Source organism: Gymnoscopelus microlampas, assembly GCF_963454915.1.
Source record: "Gymnoscopelus microlampas genome assembly, chromosome: 20".
NCBI classification, from domain to species: domain Eukaryota; kingdom Metazoa; phylum Chordata; class Actinopteri; order Myctophiformes; family Myctophidae; genus Gymnoscopelus; species Gymnoscopelus microlampas.
This window is the reverse complement of record NC_139957.1, coordinates 45,322,977-45,342,389: the sequence shown is the minus strand read 5'-3', so window position 1 is coordinate 45,342,389 and position 19,413 is coordinate 45,322,977. Positions and strand designations below refer to the sequence as shown.

Genomic DNA, 19,413 nt, shown 5'->3' with positions numbered 1-19,413 from the left:
AATCATTAGTAGGTTATACTGTTTATTGTATTTACTTTGATCAGTTCTCTACAGTCTGTTTGATCAGTTGTAGGCTAGTGTTCCTTTACCTGTATGAGTTCAGATTGTTTTAAAACATGTGGCCTAGTCAAGTAGCTAGTCAATTCATATGCCATGATTTAATTTGTCAGCATAATGCAGTATAGTAAAATACACAGACTTTATACATTTTAGTAACTAAAGTTGGATTGCTTTGTAGTTTGTCTTTACTGTGGCTATATTGAATACAATGGCAAAGCATTGATTCATCCCACTAACCCCTAAAATGATATTTGCAGGGAGAATTCCATTGATTTCCCCACTGTTGACGAGGAAGTTTTATAAGGTACTACACACCCACACTCTTCATTTAACTTTTTTTTGTGCACTCCTGTTTCAGTTGAAGTTTTCTGAGTTGTAATTGCTGTTATATTATTTTACAGTTGTTGGCACCCAGCGGTACATGTGTGAGGACCTTTCGGAGTTTTAACAGGTAATCTCCAGAATAAATTGCAATTTGCAGGACAATGGCTTGGTTTTCAGCAGAAGATTCAGCAGACAGTCAGCAGGCAATACACACACACACACACACACACACACACACACACACACACACACACACACACACACACACACACACACACACACACACACACACACACACACACACACACACACACACACACACACACACACACAGTAGTGTGGTAGAGTGTGGTAATTGTATTAACATTGTTGTGTTCCGGTTTCAGTGGTTTTGTGGTTTAATTGTAATTCTTTTTTTCTTCTTCTGTTTTTCTTCAAGGCTTCAAGGACTGCCATTTTGGATCTTCAGCCCTCCAGCAGTCCAAAGTTCAGGAGATCATCTCCAAAAAGGACACAGAGCAACTCCAAAGATGGACTTCCATTTTGGATCTTCAGCCCTCCAGCAGGAAGAAGTTCACAAGATCATCTCCAGGACCTTGTACCAAACGCTGTGTTCTCCAGGACCCAATGCTTGACGACAAAGAGCTTGAGGACTATGTTTTTAGTGCAAACATTTTAACTCAAATCTTTGCTTCTGGGGTCCCTGGAACAAAATATATTTCTTTATTTTCTGTATTTCTTCCTGTGGATTATACCAGGGACACATGACTTGGATTTAGCTCTTCCTTGGACCCAGCCACCGTGGATTACATGAGTAGCCTACAAGTGACTTTTCACTGTTTTCCTTTTCCCGCTATTTTTCTTTGCTCTTCTTCATGTCACTACTTGCTGACTATATGTCAGTCTATGTGGATTATGCGGTCGACACACACTGACATTTTGCACCGTAATCCTGTGTATAACGCACTGACTTTTAACTTTTTTTTCCAAGCACCTTAACTAACGTCCATAAGTATATCATGCACAGTATACATTGCTGCTATGTTCATGCACATATCTTATCTCAGGTACTAGTGTGAGTATATAGACACAAATTTCACCCACTTTTTTTAATTAAACCTGTGATGTGACAATAAACCTGATTCTGATTCAGAATATTTGAATATATATATTTTTAGAGTGAACATTTTTAACTCAAATCTTTGCTTCTGGGTCCCTGGAACAAAATACTTTTCTTTGAAACAGTTTACCTTATCTGTGTGCTCCTGTTCCATTGTTTTGTATACATTTATTTTTCTTGATCAATAAACATAATTACATGAGTTCTGCCTATGTGTTTTTCTATATTGTTTGTGTGTGTGGATATATATATATATATATATATATATATATATATATATATATATATATATATATATATATATATATATATATAAATTAGTGCAGGTAGTGGGGGGGAACTATAAACCACCCCTCCCATTGGGGGTGGGGGGGGGGGGACAAGCCACAGCCCCTGGGGGGGGGGGGGGGCTTTAAACCACCCTTCCCACTGAGGGGGGGGGGGGGGTATAAACTAGGGGGTTTATACAAGAATTAGCATGCAGAATGTGGGGTGGGTGGGTGGGGTTATAAGCCACAGCTTCCAATCAAATGTAGTTTTCTGCACATGCTCAGAAGTGGTTGGGGTGGAAGGGTGAGAGGGGTGGGAGGGGTGGGTGTGTGAGGTCCTTGCTGGCAGACATGCAAATGAAGGTCTCAGAAATGGTACATACACCTGAATATGTGGGAGGTATGTGGGAGGTGGTACATTAATGAATGAGGGCAGCATACACACACATACTCCCTTAAGTATCAGGGGTATGCCTGAGGGATACCCTCCCAAAATCATTGCTTTTCACCCAGTGACTGATGTCTGGATAAGGAGCTGGGCTATAGTACCATTTTATTATATCTTTATGTGGCAGCTGGACATAAACCAAGACAAAATCCCCAAAGGGAAGAATACAGTAACATATAACTTTGACATTGGTGTAAGCCAGTAGAGATAATAATCAAGATAATAAACATGTATTTTATTTTGTTATATTTGATTAACATCTCAAATCAGGATCAAACAAGAAAACAAACTTTTTTTCTTGATTTGCATTTCACAAATGCCGAGTTGATACATAGGATCTATTTGAAATAAGCCATGGCATTATTAATATAAATACAAAATAAAAACATTATTGAATAAAGAGATTTAAAGGTAGGGTAAGTGATATTGTTGGGTTAAAACAAAAAGTATTTTGTTAAAAGGTTAAAGCACTATATTCTGATAGTAATCATTGCTATAGAGTGTTTGTTCAGTAACAGGAGTCTCCCCGTCTCTCCAGCTCTTTAATAAACAGAAAATACATTTTCTGGTAGGTGTCAAAATCTCAGCCAATCAGGAGAAAGTACCCATTCTTAAGCTTCATTTGTATAGTGTTCCAGTTCCAATTTTTCCTGCTCATTTCTTAGTGTCATCACTTCCAATTTCACTTGTCTAATCTATATCCTGATTGATTTCTCTATCCTGATTGGATAAAATTGGAAATGAAACTGAAACTGAAACAAAAATGCATTTTCTGTTTTATAAAGAGCTGGAGAGACATGGAGACTCCTTATATGGACAGGACACTATCGCTCCACTTGCCTCCAAACTTACCACAGACTGTTGATCAGTGCTTTGGCTAATACTTAGGCTTCTTTCCCCGCCTTCAATGTACTTACATATTCCTACAATTAATATAGATAATATAAAAACTACATTTGAACATTTTAGCCACAGCAGCTTGACTTCTTTTTGGCCGCAGCATCTTTTTGGCCGCAGCATCTTTTTGGCCGCAGAATCTTTTTATTCGATTAGTCGATTACCATGATCAGTCATAACCATAAGGACTTTCCAATGCAGCTACCACTGCCAAATATGGACTGTGATATGATCGGGCCTAGAACCTCTAGTAATAATAAAAATCACACCCTTTGATACATTTTGTCATCGATATGTGTTTATAATGTGTTTATAGCCATGTGTCACGTGAAGCTTGACCAATCACTTTGTTGACGTGTCTGACCAATCAGAACGTTGACGTGAACACGGACAAAGTCAGGTATAGAGCAGGATCCGCTAGCGCCGCTAAAAAAGGAACGGTTTTGGACATACAAGGTTTCCACCCGACAGCGACAAAATATTAGATCCACAGTGAAGATGAAACGGGACATCTGCATTCCAGGCTCAAGGAATCCTTTCAGCTAACCACGTTTTCGACTTCAAGATGCAAACGTGTTTTTCCTCGGGAGACAGCGTGCCCTCCACTGCCACCACCTGGTACTGTGTGTGCTTCAGCTGGGCGGGAAGCTTTCTGATGCGCTGGACGGCCCTGGCCGCGCTGTACCTGCCGAGGAGCTCCCTGGCCGCGGCCGGACAGCCGGGGTCCAGCACCAGCAGGCACAGAGTCCCGTTCCTCTTCTGTTCCAGTCCCACGATGGTCCGGCTGTGACCTTGGTGCTGCAGGTACAGAGGGGGTCGAGAGGTCTGTGTCACATGGAGGAGGGGCAACCTGGTGCCCCTTCCAGCAGAAAAGTACCGCTTCACCCAATCAAAGAGGCTGGGGTGGGTGTCTCCCGGGCCGGTGGTCTTGTGGAAGTCTACGACCTCGGCCCTGGCTCCCAGGGAGGTGAGGAGAACGTAGATCTCCGTGGCGCCGATCAAGGCCCGACTTCCCTGCAGCCGCCGGTCGAAGTGGGACGCGCCTTCTGGATCCAGGCCCTCCAGCCACGCGCCCTCGATCAGGCCCTGTAGCCGGGGGACGCTGGGGACGGCCTTCTCCGAGAGACGGTCGGCGAACGTCTTCATTCTGAGCAGAGAGGACAGAAGCATCTGGAAGTTCCGGTAGCCACAGCCCCAGCCTCTGTCCAAATCCGAGGCGCAGAAGTGGTCCGCCTCGGCACTCAGCCACACGTGGGCACAGTCTGTGGCCTCCCTCTGGTAGTACCCGTACAAGGCACCGATCATACCCCGAGTTCTGGTTCTACCGTCATCAAACCCCGGGGAAAAAGCCTCCATCGTCCCGTTCCTACCGTTGTGAAAGTCTCTGGACACGGCCTTCCCCTTTGTCTGCTCTATCCTATTCCAGCCTCTCAAGCCAAATTGTATCTGCACCGGTATCTTCTTGGGCTTTGCTCCCTTATGCTTAACCACATGCTTGGCCTCCTGCTTGACCTCCTGCTCCCGATGCCTCTGCTCCTCTATCACGCCGTACTCCAAGTGCAGCTCGACGTGCTCCTGCAGTGCCAAGGCGTCCGAACAGACCAGGGAACACATGGGACACTTGTAGCTCTCCTCGCCTTCAGCCGCCACGACGGTCTGCTCCTGGAGATGAGCCTCGACGTGCTCCTGCAGCATGTGGGAGATGCTGTAGACCCGAGAACAGATGGGGCAGATAAACTGGCCCAACTGAAACACATCGCTTTTGGCCATGTCTCCTATACACTGAATGAAATGACAGAGTCCAGGGCCTTTCTAACATGTGGAGTCATTATGTCATTGATACGTCATAGAGTCTTTCCGCTTGGCCAAGCCAACCATCACACAAATCGGTATACAGTATCTCTATATAGTCATTAAACTGGTCTTATTCCATTCTGATTGGCTAAGATTGGCTTCCAAAGTTTGCAGTAGTGATCCATTTTGAACAAAATGCCTCAAATCATGAACACAGCGTGCGATTTACGTGGAATTTTGCACACACATTAGCACTAGGCCGAGGAAGAAATGCCACAGAAAAAAACACCACACTCAGAAAAGGGGAAATCTAAGGAAAGCTAGTTGTACTGTCCAACTTGTGTAAATGCACGGTTTGTTACTGTTAAAATGTATGAATATATGTATCTATAAATCCAAACAATCTCTGAGTGAGTGAGTGAGTGAGTGACCAGCGTATCTCGAGAACCCCCTTTCTCGGCGTACGTATCACAGAGGACCGGAGGGAGTGATGTGCCAAGTAGGAAGTGGGTCGGCTCAGCATATCCGCAAATCCCCCATACTGTATATGGAGTACCCTGTTCAATAGTAGGTCATGTTACTGACCATAGAGATGCCACCTTTCAGGAGGCCAAAGGGGAGGTAAATCTCACTTCCCCCATAGAAAGGTGACATAATTCACTGCCTTCAACCCCACCCCCCCTTTTCTACTCTGTACATATAGTGTTATATATTTGTTGATGATATTGTATTTTGGTGTTATCTTTCATGCTATGTTAATTAATTGAATACATAGGACCTCAATGGAAACAAGTCCTCAGGACCTTTTCCTGGTGTTATCCTTTTAGACCAAGTGTATGACACTGGAGTCATTATGTCATTGATACGTCATAGAGTCTTTCCGCTTGGCCAAGCGTCTACGATGGTAGACGCTCGGCTGCCATGTTCGGGGTAGCAGCCTGGTCGGCAAAGAAAAAGTTGTAAATGTATGTTTCTAAAAAATCACGTTGAGACGGGCCGTTTTATTATCCCCAAAATGTTGCGTGAATGTTGTTTGTAGATTCCGACCATGTCGACTCAATCCCAGATTTCTGTATTTAAAGAATATTAACGCAGTAAGAACATATTTACTATGCTGTGTCTGTTTGTGTCTGTCGGTATGCAACTCTAAATATTTAACGTACGTTTCATAATGGCATTCTATGGGACTTGGATTAGGCTGAAACCATGGCCAAATATGAAGCCATACATCATAGATATGTCATGGATATATCATAGATGACTGCGTCACGGGCTGGCCGCATTAAGTCCAAGACATTCAGGCTGCTCCAGATTAATTCAGATACAACTACAACACAGGCCAGCCTGTGATGTTGATTAGACATTGTGCATTATACATGCTCCCACTGTCCACTATGGTGATACTGGTGCCGGTAGTGTCTCTGTTTGGCCTGCTCTACTCTGCTGCAGTGGATGAAGCCTTTCCACAGGGCTGTACAGGTGGCAGCGGTCTCTGTTATTACAGCCTGCTACTGCCAGTCACCATCGTAGTCTACGCCTTCTTCCACTTGTGGAGCTGGGTGGGGATTGAACTCTTCCGGCACAACTAGGATACAGCTTGTTTTGTCCATTTTATATGGTGATGATGGCTGTATGATTTCACCATCTGTAGGTTTTCGTGTACTGTTTTAGCTTAACCTGATTTGTAATGCCCAGCACCAGTAATCCTCTTTTTTTGTTTCCGCCAGGCCAAAAGGTATGGATGGCCGAGACTAAGTTTTGCACCCCCTCCGTCCGTCCGTCCGTCCATCCGTCCGTGTGTGTGTGTGTCCATATTTTATCTACTAATCTCCGGCACTGTTGGCTTGATCGTAGTGAAACTGTGCACACACACTCCCTGGATGCAGAGCAGAGCCTCTGCCCCAAGTTTTCACATGGGCCTGTTATGGCGCCACCAGGAGGCCACTTTTTGCTAAACTAATTTTTTGACAGTACTTTTTGTCCAAACATCACACAAATCGGTATTCAGTATCTCTATATAGTCATTAAACTGGTCTTATTCCATTCTGATTGGCTAAGATTGGCTTCCAAAGTTTGCAGTAGTGATCCATTTTGAACAAAATGCCTCAAATCATGAACACAGCGTGCGATTTACGTGGAATTTTGCACACACATTAGCACTAGGCCGAGGAAGAAATGCCACAGAAAAAAACACCACACTCAGAAAAGGGGAAATCTAAGGAAAGCTAGTTGTACTGTCCAACTTGTGTAAATGCACGGTTTGTTACTGTTAAAATGTATGAATATATGTATCTATAAATCCAAACAATCTCTGAGTGAGTGAGTGAGTGACCAGCGTATCTCGAGAACCCCCTTTCTCGGCGTACGTATCACAGAGGACCGGAGGGAGTGATGTGCCAAGTAGGAAGTGGGGTCGGCTCAGCATATCCGCAAATCCCCCATACTGTATATGTTCAATAGTAGGTCATGTTACTGACCATAGAGATGCCACCTTTCAGGAGGCCAAAGGGGAGGTAAATCTCACTTCCCCCATAGAAAGGTGACATAATTCACTGCCTTCAACCCCACCCCCCTTTTCTACTCTGTACATATAGTGTTATATATTTGTTGATGATATTGTATTTTGGTTATCTTTCATGCTATGTTAATTAATTGAATAATACATAGGACCTCAATGGAAACAAGTCCTCAGGACCTTTTCCTGGTGTTATCCTTTTAGACCAAGTGTATGACTGTGCTGTTTGCATTTTCTGTCTAATAACGTATTCAATTAATCAATCAATCCATATTTGGGCATGCCACACTCCATACATGGGCATAAAAGTGACATAGACTTACAGATACAGAAATATCTATGTATGGGCAACGGATACTGCTGATTGGTTGAAGCACATGATGTCACTTTATGCCCATATGGGTATATCATTCTGACGTCACATGCCATGCCTCGTATTTAAACTGTACACTTCTTCACAGAATCTCACATTGTGTCACAACAGCTGCAAACCCGGGACTCTGTAAATTACACATTTAGCTTTCTAAGAGAAGTAACCACCCCCGAAATCTTTTTGAAATGCAAGATACAATGGACGTGTACGAGGAAGAGGAACCTTCCTTTAGCGACCCAGAGGACTTTGTGGACGACATCGGAGATGAAGAACTTCTGTGTGATCTGCTGCAGGATAAGCCCCTGGAAGCCGACGGTATAGACTGTTGTTGTGTGGTGGTGGACAACGTTCCCCAGGTGGGCCCGGAGCGCCTGGAGAAGCTAAAGAAAAGCATTCACAAGATCTTTGGCGACATCGCCACCGAGTTCTATCCCGAGGCGGATGACGGTGTGACTAAAGGCTACGTCTTCATGGAGTACGCTACTACCGCTCAGGCCTCGGAGGCTGTGAAGAGCGCCGACGGCTACAAACTGAACAAGCAGCACACGTTCAAGGTCACCACGCTGACTGATTTTGACAAGTACATGAACGAGAGTAACGACTGGGAGCCTCCTGAGGAGCAGCCCTTCAAAGACATCGGTAACCTGCAGCACTGGCTTCTGGATCCCGACTGTTGCGATCAGTACAGCGTGATCTACGAGTCGGGACAGAGGACGGCCATCTTCTCCAACAACGCCACGGAGCCGATCGAGGAGAGAAAACAGTGGACAGTGACGTACGTGCGCTGGTCTCCTCAAGGCACCTACCTGGCGACCTTCCACCCGCGTGGCATTGCGTTGTGGGGCGGTGAGAAGTTCAAGGAGATTCAGAGGTTCAACCACCAGGGTGTCTCCCTCGCCGACTTTTCCTCCTGTGAGAGGTACGTGGTGACCTTCAGTCCACCACCGAATGACACGAAAGAGAACCCTCAGGCCATCGTCATCATCTGGGATATTAAAACCGGTCAGAAGAAGAGGGTGTTCCACTGCGAGAGCACTACACACTGGCCCGTCTTCAAATGGAGCCACGATGGTAAGTACCTTGCCAGAATGACACAGGATACATTGAGCATCTATGAGACTCCGTCTATGTTCCTGCTTGAATTGAAGAGTCTCAAGATCATTGGAATCAAGGACTTCTCGTGGTCTCCTGCTGACAACATCATAGCGTATTGGATGTGTTTGTCTGACGACAGCATCCCGGCCAGAGTGACCCTGATGCAGATCCCCTCACGTCAGGAGATCAGGGTTCGCAACTTGTTCAACGTAGTCGACTGCAAACTGCACTGGCAGAGGAACGGAGACTACCTCTGTGTGAAAGTGGGCAGGAACCCCAAGGGAACGCAGGGCGTCGTCACCAACTTTGAGATCTTCAGAATGAGGGAAAAGGGGGTTCCGGTTGATGTGGTGGAAATGAAGGAGAGCATCGTAGCGTTTGCGTTGGAGCCCAACGGCAGCAGGTTTGCAGTTGTCCATGGAGAGTCTCCTAGTCGCTACAACGCGTCCATCTACCACATCAAAAACAACGGCAAGATCGAGCTCATGAAAGTGTTTGAGAATCAGCAGGTCAACAGTATCTTCTGGAGCCCGCGGGGACGGTTCCTGGTGCTGGCGGGGCTCAGGAGCATGAACGGGTCCCTGGCCTTCGTGGACACGTCTGACTGCACCATGATGAGCACAGCAGAGCACTACACGGTGTCCAACGTGGAGTGGGATCCCACGGGCCGCTACGTAGTCACCTCCGTGTCCTGGTGGAGCCACAAGGTGGACAACTCTTACTGGCTTTGGACGTTTCAGGGCCGCCTGCTTCAGAAGAACAACAAGGAGCGCTTCTGTCAGCTGCTCTGGCGGCCCCGGCCGGCCACCCTGCTGAGCGAGGAAAAGATCAGGGCTATCAATAAAGACGTAAAGAGGTTTTCCAAGATCTTTGAGCAGAAAGATCATCTGAACCAGTCCAAGGCTTCCAAGGAGCTGGTGGACAAGCGCAGGGCCATGGTCGAGAAGTATTGGCTGTACCGCCAGGCCGCCAGTCAGGCGTACCAGGAACAGAGGGACCTCCGCCTCAAACTGAGAGACGGAGTGGACACCGACGAACTGGACAGTAACGAGGGTGATCAGTGAAGAACGGATTCCCCTCTGAGATCTGTAGTGCCCTGCACCAGTAATTCTCTTTTTGAGTGGTGCCAACCACTCATACATTTAACCTAGTGTGTTTGTCTGTCCGTCCGTCCGTGAGCTTGTAGATTGGCTATTTGAACTTACTGAAAATATTTTAATAAAATAGTAAAACATGGCAAAGAAGTTTAGGGCTAATGGGTAATGCCGCGTTCACACCGGCGGGAAGCTGAACAATGAATTAGCTTTTATTTTCAATGTTATCTCTATGCAAATTAGCGTTTAAAATGTTTTGATGAGCTTTTAAAAGCGTAAAATAGAAAAGCGTGCTCCATTTTCTCCCCAGACCCCTGCTTTGAAGGTTTTTATGTTTTGCCTTTCGAGCCTTAGGCGTTTTAAAGCTCAATTCTAGCCAATCAGAGCACAGCATGATCTGAGTAGGCGGGGACTAGTTCATTCAGCCAAAAAGAATGTCAGCCCTCGGCTCGCAGCAGACGCGGAGATGGGGTTCCGAAAGAAAAATCATATGTTTTTTAAATAAAAGCTGTATATGTAATATTAATGGTGATTTGGCAAGAACACGGCATGCATATGGTCGGAAATAAGAGAATATACAACCAACAAGTCGTGGAAGGTGAGAAAATCGGTTGTGTTGTGACGGCCTCTCACCCCAGCTCTCCCGGGGAGAAGCCTTGCTCCCAGGGAGAGGACTGTCACACGGTCCGCCGCGGTCCCGGTTCTCACCGGGCGGAGCGGGGTATTGCAGCCTATGTGACCATTGAACGCCGGACGCCAAACACCCAGTGGTGGAAAAAGTACTCAAATGTTTTACTTAAGTAAAAGTACCGATACTGCAATGTAGAAGTACTCTGTTACAAGTAAAAGTCCAGAATTAAAAATGTACTTGAGTGAAAGTACAAAAGTATTGGCATCAAAATGTACTTGAAGTACCAAAAGTAAAAGTAGTAAATATTTGAAAATAGCCGATCTACAAGCACACAACGCGTCGCGATGCGACGCGTTGTGAGCTTGTAGATCGGCTATTTTCAAATAGCCTAGGAATAAACTAGGGCTAAAGTGGTTAATGTACGTTTCATTATATCATAGTTTATATCTGAAAATTAAATAGTTACTAAAGTTTTCAAGTAAATGTTGTGGAGTAAAAGTACAATATTTGCCTCTGAGATGTAGTGGAGTAGAAGTAAAAGTATTGGAAATTGGAAATACTCAAGTAAAGTACAAATACCTCAACCTTTTACTTAAGTACAGTACTTAAGTAAATGTACTTAGTTACTTTCCACCACTGCAAACACCCACCCACAAAAATGAATATTAAAGTTATATACTACTACATACTGTCATTAAATGAATGATTAATTAATTATAACATGTATCACCGACACACCAGTGTGTGTGACTATGATCAATCTGGCTGTCCTGCTCTGAGACGTGTGTGTCTCTCTCCCCGCTGCAGCCTGCAGCTCGTCTTCTGCATGTGTGTGGATGTTGTGGTGGTAGCAGTGGTGGAAAAAGTACTCACATGTTTTACTTAAGTAAAATATAAAAAGTGCAATGTGGATATATATTCTGTTACAAGTAGAAGTCCCGTATTAAAAATGTACTTGAGTAAAAGTACAAAAGTATCTGCATCAAAATGTACTTAAAGTACCAAAAGTAGAAAATAATCATTATGCAGGAAGTCCCATTTCACAGGTTTTCAAATGTATAAAATGTATGAAAATCGTTTGAAAATAGCAGAGCTTGTAGGTCGGCTATTTTATGAATGATCAGGAGCCTCCCGTCTGATCCGCTGATGATCCAAGTTGTCACTATGACATGAGTCTTTAAAACCCCTTTATTTATACCATATGTTATCCACGAAAAGTAGTTGTTTTGTGAGGGAATAATTTCAATTGGTTCGTTACGTTCAGATATCAATTAACTAATCGCTTCATCTCATTGCAAAATAAAATAAAAACACAAGACAGAATCAACAACAAGCCAGCAACCAACAATTGTTTCATCATTGTCAATGAAAAATAATATAATAATAATAGTAGTCATGTATACTCCCAAAATGTAGTTAGACTGTACACATTCTCATCCATTTGTAGCTCCCATACAAATTACTCTTTTCCATTATTTTAAAAACCTTGCAATTGGTGACCAGTCTCTAACAAAATCAGCAGCAAGAGTGCCTCTTAATAAGACCTATGGTTATTACATTCGAACCTCACATGTGATTGGCTGAGAAGCCTATTAATGTATTTTGTTCCCTCATGCATCCGACAAAGCCATATATATATACATATGTCACAGGGAAATTGGCATTGCAGGGAAATTGAACGCACACGTGATAATAGTTATTGTCCATGACGGAGGCGCGCCGACTCAGCAGAGCTTGAGGCCGAGGAGGCGCGCCCTCGCGCCTCCAGGCGCGAGTGCCCGCGCCGACCGGTCGAAGGTTTGCTAGTCAAATCAGAGCCGTCCGAGTTGTGAACCGATAGGGGGAGAATAGATCTTTTCATGGGTTAGTCTATGGTTACTATCCAGTGTTCACGACGATATATAAATATATATGACATTCTGACGTCACATGTGATTGGTTGAGAGGTGTAACTTAGACCACTCTGCACATATTTCTGGCAAGACCATATATGATTATTACATTCCAACCTCACATGTGATTGGCTAAACTGCTTATTGAAGGGTTTTTTTGTTTGTTTTTTCATGCATCCGACAAAGCCATATATGGGTATGACATTCTGATGTCACATGTGATTGGATGAGAGGTGTTACCTAGGCCACACCTCATATTTAAACTGTACACTTCTTCACAGAATGCCACAACAGCTGAAAACCCCATACAGTTTAAGTTACACATTTAGCTCCGCTTTCTAAAGAGACGTAATCACCACCGAAACCTTTTTGAAATGCAAGATACAATGAACGTGTACGAGGAAGAGGAACCCTCCTTTAGCGACCCAGAGGACTTTGTGGACGACATCGGAGATGAAGAACTTCTGCGTGACCTGCTGCAGGACAAGCCCCTGGAAGCCGATGGTATAGACTGTTGTTGCGTGGTGGTGGACAACGTTCCCCAGGTGGGCCCGGAGCGCCTGGAGAAGCTAAAGAAAACCATTTTCAAGATTTTCTCCAAGTTTGGCGAAATCACCGCCGAGTTCTATCCCGAGGCGGATGACGGTGTGACTAAAGGCTACGTCTTCATGGAGTACGCTACTCCCGCTCAGGCCTCGGAGGCGGTGAAGAGCGCCGACGGCCAGAAACTGGACAAGCAGCACACGTTCAAGGTCACCACGCTGACTGATTTTGACAAGTACATGAACGAGAGTAACGACTGGGAGCCTCCTGAGGAGCAGCCCTTCAAAGACATCGGTAACCTGCAGCACTGGCTTCTGGATCCAGACTGTTGCGATCAGTACAGCGTGATCTACGGATCACGCTGTACAGAGTCGGGACAGAGGACGGCCATCTTCTCCAACGACGCCACAGAGCCGATCCTGATCGAGGAGAGGCAATACTGGACAGAGACGTACGTGCGCTGGTCTCCTCAAGGCACCTACCTGGCGACCTTCCACCCGCGTGGCATTGCGTTGTGGGGCGGTGAGAAGTTCAAGCAGATTCAGAGGTTCAACCACCAGGGTGTCTCCCTCGCCGACTTCTCCCCCTGTGAGAGGTACGTGGTGACCTTTAGTCCACCACCGAATGACACTAAAGAGAACCCACAGGCCATCGTCATCATCTGGGATATTAAAACCGGTCAGAAGAAGAGGGTGTTCCACTGCGAGAGCACTACACACTGGCCCGTCTTCAAATGGAGCCACGATGGTAAGTACCTTGCCAGAATGACACAGGATACATTGAGCATCTATGAGACTCCGTCTATGTTCCTGTTTGAATTGAAGAGTCTCAAGATCATTGGAATCAAGGACTTCTCGTGGTCTCCTGCTGACAACATCATAGCGTATTGGATGTGTTTGTCTGACGACAGCATCCCGGCCAGAGTGACCCTGATGCAGATCCCCTCACGTCAGGAGATCAGGGTTCGCAACTTGTTCAACGTAGTCGACTGCAAACTGCACTGGCAGAGGAACGGAGACTACCTCTGTGTGAAAGTGGGCAGGAACCCCAAGGGAACGCAGGGCGTCGTCACCAACTTTGAGATCTTCAGAATGAGGGAAAAGGGGGTTCCGGTTGATGTGGTGGAAATGAAGGAGAGCATCGTAGCGTTTGCGTTGGAGCCCAACGGCAGCAGGTTTGCAGTTGTCCACGGAGAGTCTCCTAGCCGCTACAACGCGTCCATCTACCACATCAAAAACAACGGCAAGATCGAGCTCATGAAAGTGTTTGAGAATCAGCAGGTCAACAGTATCTTCTGGAGCCCGCGGGGACGGTTCCTGGTGCTGGCGGGGCTCAGGAGCATGACCACCGGGTCCCTGGCCTTCGTGGACACGTCTGACTGCACCATGATGAGCACGGCAGAGCACTACACGGCGTCAGACGTGGAGTGGGATCCCACGGGCCGCTACGTCGTCACCTCCGTGTCCTGGTGGGGCCAGAAGGTGGACAACTCTTACTGGCTTTGGACGTTTCAGGGCCGCCTGCTTCAGAAGAACAACAAGGAGCGCTTCTGTCAGCTGCTCTGGCGGCCCCGGCCCGCCACCTTGCTGAGCGAGGAAGACATCAAGGCCATCAACAAAGACCTAAAGACGTTTTCCAAGATCTTTGAGCAGAAGGATCGTCTGAACCAGTCCAAGGCTTCCAAGGAGCTGGTGGACAAGCGCAGGGCCATTGTCGAGAAGTATTGGCTGTACCGCCAGGCCGCCAGTCAGGCGTACCAGGAACAGAGGGACCTCCGCCTCAAACTGAGAGACGGAGTGGACACCGACGAACTGGACAGTAACGAGGGTGACTGGGAGGAGGAGACTGTAGAGTTCTTTATCAGTGAAGAACGGATTCCCCTCTGAGATCTGTAGTGCCCTGCACCAGTAATTCTCTTTTTGAGTGGTGGAAACCACTCATACATTTGACCTAGTGTGTTTGTCTGTCCGTCCTTCCGAACACGGCAACAACAGCTGCAGTTGAATGCAATTACACTGATTCAACACAACACAGACAGTGCAACACAAGCGGCACTTGAAGGGACATTTCGCCGATTTTGCAACTAGATCTTCTTTTAATGAAGTTTAGGACTAAAGAAACAAGATCCTGTTTCTTTTTTGTGTGTATAATCTGTGTTTTTAGATATCTAGTAATCTTCGAACATCTCGTGACGTTATTTACGTTATTTCCGCACTACATATCTCGACGCGTCTCACACAGACCAGCTCCAAAGACCGCCCCAATGGGGTGCCCGTAACACTTTGTTCAACCTTCTTTCCCCACACGGCCAGTCACTCCCATTAGCTGCGCCCAGCGGGCAACCCCCCTTGCAGAGTGAGACTTTACTTGAAAGTTGACATGAAATAATAATCCTGTGTAGTGTTTCATAAGCGCAAGTGTGAAAAAAAAATACAGCGTGGAGTGGCAGCGCTGGTAAACAAGCAGCCAGTGTTGCCAGATATTGTGAGAGAAATAAGCAACCAGGTCTATGAAAACAAGCCCAAAAGAAGTAACTTGGCCAAGAGCACTTTACCTAGACATGGGATATTATATATTTGAAAATTGCCGATCTACAAGCTCACAACGCTTCGCGACCCATTGCGAGCTTGTAGATCTGCTATTTACAAAAAAATCTTGAGGGGGAAAAAGTGCAAAATGTGGAATATTTTTGACACATATTTGTTAGGGGCTCCCTGGCACAAATTATAATTTCAGATGGGGGTCTGTGGAAAAATACATGAACGAACCACTGGTTTAAACAACAATCAAAACATTTGGAAACAAGCCCAAATATCAACTACATTTTAGAAAGAAGCCGCTTACAATAAGCAGACATGGCAACACTGGCATGCTGCGTGTATGTTGTTGAAGATCACACCCACAGGCAGCCTCCACTCCCCCACTGCCCCCCCCCACTGCCTTGGTGCACTGCCCCCAGGAGGGGCAGTGCACCAAAGCATTATGGTCATTAGTATTGCAGCGTTCCAGTCAAATCATAGTCAAACACTCAGATTTCATTATTTTTCTGGCCATAGGGTGCAAATTTTAAATTGTTCTACTGTTAACTACTACAAATACTATTAACATTGAGTGATTGCAGTTTCTTCCAGGGGTGAAATACTCCTGCACTTAAATACACGCACGCACACACGCAAGCACACATTACAGTCATTTAGCAGACGCTTTTATCCAAAGCGACTTAATATAAGTGCATTCACACACACACACACACACACACACGCGCGCGCGTAACATTCGGACCTGCGAGGCGCACCCTTCACACACACAAGCCAGCACTGCACAAGTGCAAGCCAGCACTGCACCCGTGCGTGCACACACACACACACACACACACACACACACACACACACACACACACACACACACATACACGTAACATGCGGACCTGCGAGGCGCACCGTTACTCCGAACCGCACCGAACTTGCCACCAACACTGGTCAGGGATCTGCCGTCACAATAGCCACACCATAGGGATAGGGACAGGCTGTAATTGCTTAAGCCTCGGCCCCTCTGTGTTCCTATTGACTGCTGACATGCCGGCACCTTTTTTTCCCGATACCGATTTTCTATCTAAGAACTAGAGTTTTTTTTTTTCAGGCTGAGTACATGTCTATGCACATAATCATTCATCCAGCGGAGTGGCTGGATGATTTAGGCTACACTTGATCACACGTCAACGTCTTTAACCCATAAAGACCTGAGGCGATTCTTTAAAAAAATCTAAATCCTAACAGTTTTTTGAAAAAATATATAAAAAATATTTTTTTCACGATTTTTCAAAAATAGCAGATCTACAAGCTCATAGCGCGGCACTCGGTGCCGCGCTATGAGCTTGTATATCTGCTATTTTTGAATAGCCAAAGACATCTAAAGTGACACAGATGCGTTCCAGGTATCAATGGGTCAACAAGCTGCATTTTCAGATGGCGCCTAGTCATTTATTTGGAACATGGCATTTCTACCTCTGAGACCCCAATTTATATTGTAAAATCAATGATAATGTAACTTTCACTAAGGGTTCACTAATGTAACCCTTTGATCCAGAAAAGACTAGGAACCACCAGTATAGAGGAGTATTGTTGACTCCTCCGCTCGGGAACCTTCCATTTCCCAAGCAGCCTCTGTACCTTCTGAGACACTACTGTGTAATTATCTTACACCCAGTGGTGGAAAAAGTACTCACATTTTAAGTAAAAGTATCAATACTGCAATATAGAAATACTCTGTTACAAGTAAAAGTCCGGAATTGAAAATATACTTGAGTAAAAGTACAAAAGCATTGGCATCAAAATGTACCAAAAGTAAAAGTACTCAAATGTTTGAAAATAGCAGATCTACAAGCTTGTAGCTAAAGTGGTTAATGTATGTTTTATAATGTAATAATTGATATCTAGAAAGTAACTAGTAACTAAAGTTTTCAAATAATGATAGTGGAGTAAAAGCACAATATTTGCCTCTGAGATGTAGTGGACGTAGAAGTACAAGTATAGACAATTGGAAATACTCCAGTAAAGTAAAAGTACCTCAAAAGTGTGCTCAAGTATAGTACTTGAGTAAATGTACTTAGTTACTTTACACCACTGCCTGTTCCTCATGTTCTTCATTCTTGTGTTTTCTCTTCTCTCTTCTTCCACAGGTTGCCTGTGACGATGCCCAGGAACAACAGCAGTCCAAGGTTCCTGTTTGACGCAAACTTCTCCCAGCAGTCCTCTGGCGCGTCCATGTCCAGCGTGTAGATCTGACGCGCGAGGTGCAGGGCGGCCACGGAGAGTCCAGCGTAGTACGGTAGAGTCTGCTCGGCGTTGACCCCCGCCACGACCAGTCCCGACACCATGGCCACGGCGAAGCCGCTCAGCCACGGTTTGGTCCGATCCCCGAACCTCAGCGCCGTGGACTTGACCCCTATCCGGACGTCGTCGCCTTTGTCCTGGTGAGCGTAGACGGTGTCGTAAATCAGTGTCCACATCACCCCCGACAGATACAGAGGCAGACACACCGACCAGTCGCAGGAGCCCCGGACGGCGGCCCAGCCCAACAGCGCTCCCCAGTTGAAGGTCAGACCCAGCACCAGCTGTGGCCAGTACGTGACTCTCTTCGCCAGCGGATAGACGGTGATCAGAGGCGTCGCCGCGGCGCCGAGCGCCACGCTGTAGTCGTTCAGACGCAGCAGGACGCCCAGCGCCAGAGACAGCTGGCCTCCGAGGAACAGCAGGGCCCGCGTCCGAGAGATCTCCCCCGAGGCGATGGGACGCGCGGCGGTCCGGGACACCCGCCGGTCGAAGTCCCGGTCCCACATGTCGTTGACGGTGCAGCCGGCGCCTCTCATCAGCAGAGCCCCCGCGGCGAACAGGGCCAGCGTCCCCGGGCGGGGCAGGCATCCGGGGTCCGCGGCCAAGCCGATGCTCCACGCGCACGGCAGGTACAGCAGCCACGCCCCGACGGGTTTGTCCAGCCTCATGAGCCGGAGGTACGGCCGCACGGCCGCCGGCGCCCGGTTCACGATCGCTGCTGGAGCTGCCGACAGGCCGAACCGTTGTCCGTTCTCTAGCTTGACCGATGGGCGAAAGCCTCGCGGCAGGCTGCTGAAACCTCTTGACTCTACTGGAGTCGGGTCAGTCCTTCTGTCCTTCGGGAGGGAGCGGCCGGACAGAGAAGACGGGTGGCCGAAGCAGGAGCCATGGTGTGCTGTCCTGAAGGAATGTGAAGTCAACTGCCAGGTGAACTTAGCATGATGCATGCTGAGGTTCTCTTCAACGTCAGGCCCATGAACATCCTGTATTAAAATCCCCTTGTGGGTCGACGGAAGAAGGTGTACGCCACAAACGTTGACACGCCCATGTATGGAGAGGTGGCCGTCAGATCAGCTGCACCGATGTCAGATAAAACAAGAAACCGTTGCCTAGCAACGCCAATTTGCACATATGAGGTGCACTGTGTCCTTTTCATGCCCATATATGGAGTTCTGTGTTAGCCATGCCCAAATATGGAATCAAATATGATGGCATTAGATAGATAATGTGATGGCCTCAAGTGCCGTACTTGAGTAAATGTACTCAGTTACTTTCCATCACTAGACAAGATAGACTGTGAAAGATAGAAGAAGAAGCCGGCGACATTGACGCCGGGGCCATGTTGCTGTTGGTTGCATCATTTGATTGGTCCCCATGGACCAGTGGCTTGAATCCGCCTCATTGGTTCACACAGGCCTTTTTCACATGTCTTTGAATGCACATAGCAGCACCGTGCCCCCTCTCTCAGACACACACAAAGATACACACTATTTATTCTCACGCACGCACTTACTCAGTGGCGTGCA

At 46.5% G+C, this 19,413-nt stretch overlaps 4 protein-coding genes and 1 long non-coding RNA gene across 5 annotated transcripts; 3 read left to right on the top strand and 2 right to left on the bottom strand.

Moving 5' to 3' along the window:
* The first annotated feature begins 292 nt into the window (after positions 1–292).
* Positions 293–1,519, top strand: LOC311035817. The gene is made up of 3 exons (XR_014599786.1): positions 293–364; positions 462–511; positions 824–1,519. It is a non-coding gene; the product is annotated as an uncharacterized lncRNA (long non-coding RNA).
* A 2,124-nt stretch (positions 1,520–3,643) lies between these two features.
* On the bottom strand, positions 3,644–4,888 carry LOC311036920 (zinc finger-containing ubiquitin peptidase 1-like; the record flags this gene model as incomplete). The annotated part of the gene is made up of 1 exon (XM_084045930.1): positions 3,644–4,888. One exon carries the CDS (start codon positions 4,886–4,888, stop codon positions 3,644–3,646), a length of 1,245 nt encoding a protein of 414 aa, XP_083902056.1.
* A 3,109-nt stretch (positions 4,889–7,997) lies between these two features.
* Positions 7,998–9,959, top strand: LOC311036919 (eukaryotic translation initiation factor 3 subunit B-like; the record flags this gene model as incomplete). The annotated part of the gene is made up of 1 exon (XM_084045929.1): positions 7,998–9,959. One exon carries the CDS (start codon positions 7,998–8,000, stop codon positions 9,957–9,959), a length of 1,962 nt encoding a protein of 653 aa, XP_083902055.1.
* Positions 9,960–12,898: 2,939 nt separating this feature from the next.
* Positions 12,899–14,941, top strand: LOC311036161 (eukaryotic translation initiation factor 3 subunit B-like; the record flags this gene model as incomplete). Its single annotated transcript, XM_084044688.1, has 1 exon — positions 12,899–14,941. The coding sequence occupies one exon, from the start codon at positions 12,899–12,901 to the stop codon at positions 14,939–14,941; it is 2,043 nt and encodes a 680-aa protein (XP_083900814.1).
* A 2,756-nt stretch (positions 14,942–17,697) lies between these two features.
* LOC311036160 (4-hydroxybenzoate polyprenyltransferase, mitochondrial-like) lies at positions 17,698–18,834 on the bottom strand (the record flags this gene model as incomplete). Its single annotated transcript, XM_084044687.1, has 1 exon — positions 17,698–18,834. The coding sequence occupies one exon, from the start codon at positions 18,832–18,834 to the stop codon at positions 17,698–17,700; it is 1,137 nt and encodes a 378-aa protein (XP_083900813.1).
* Positions 18,835–19,413: the final 579 nt, after the last annotated feature.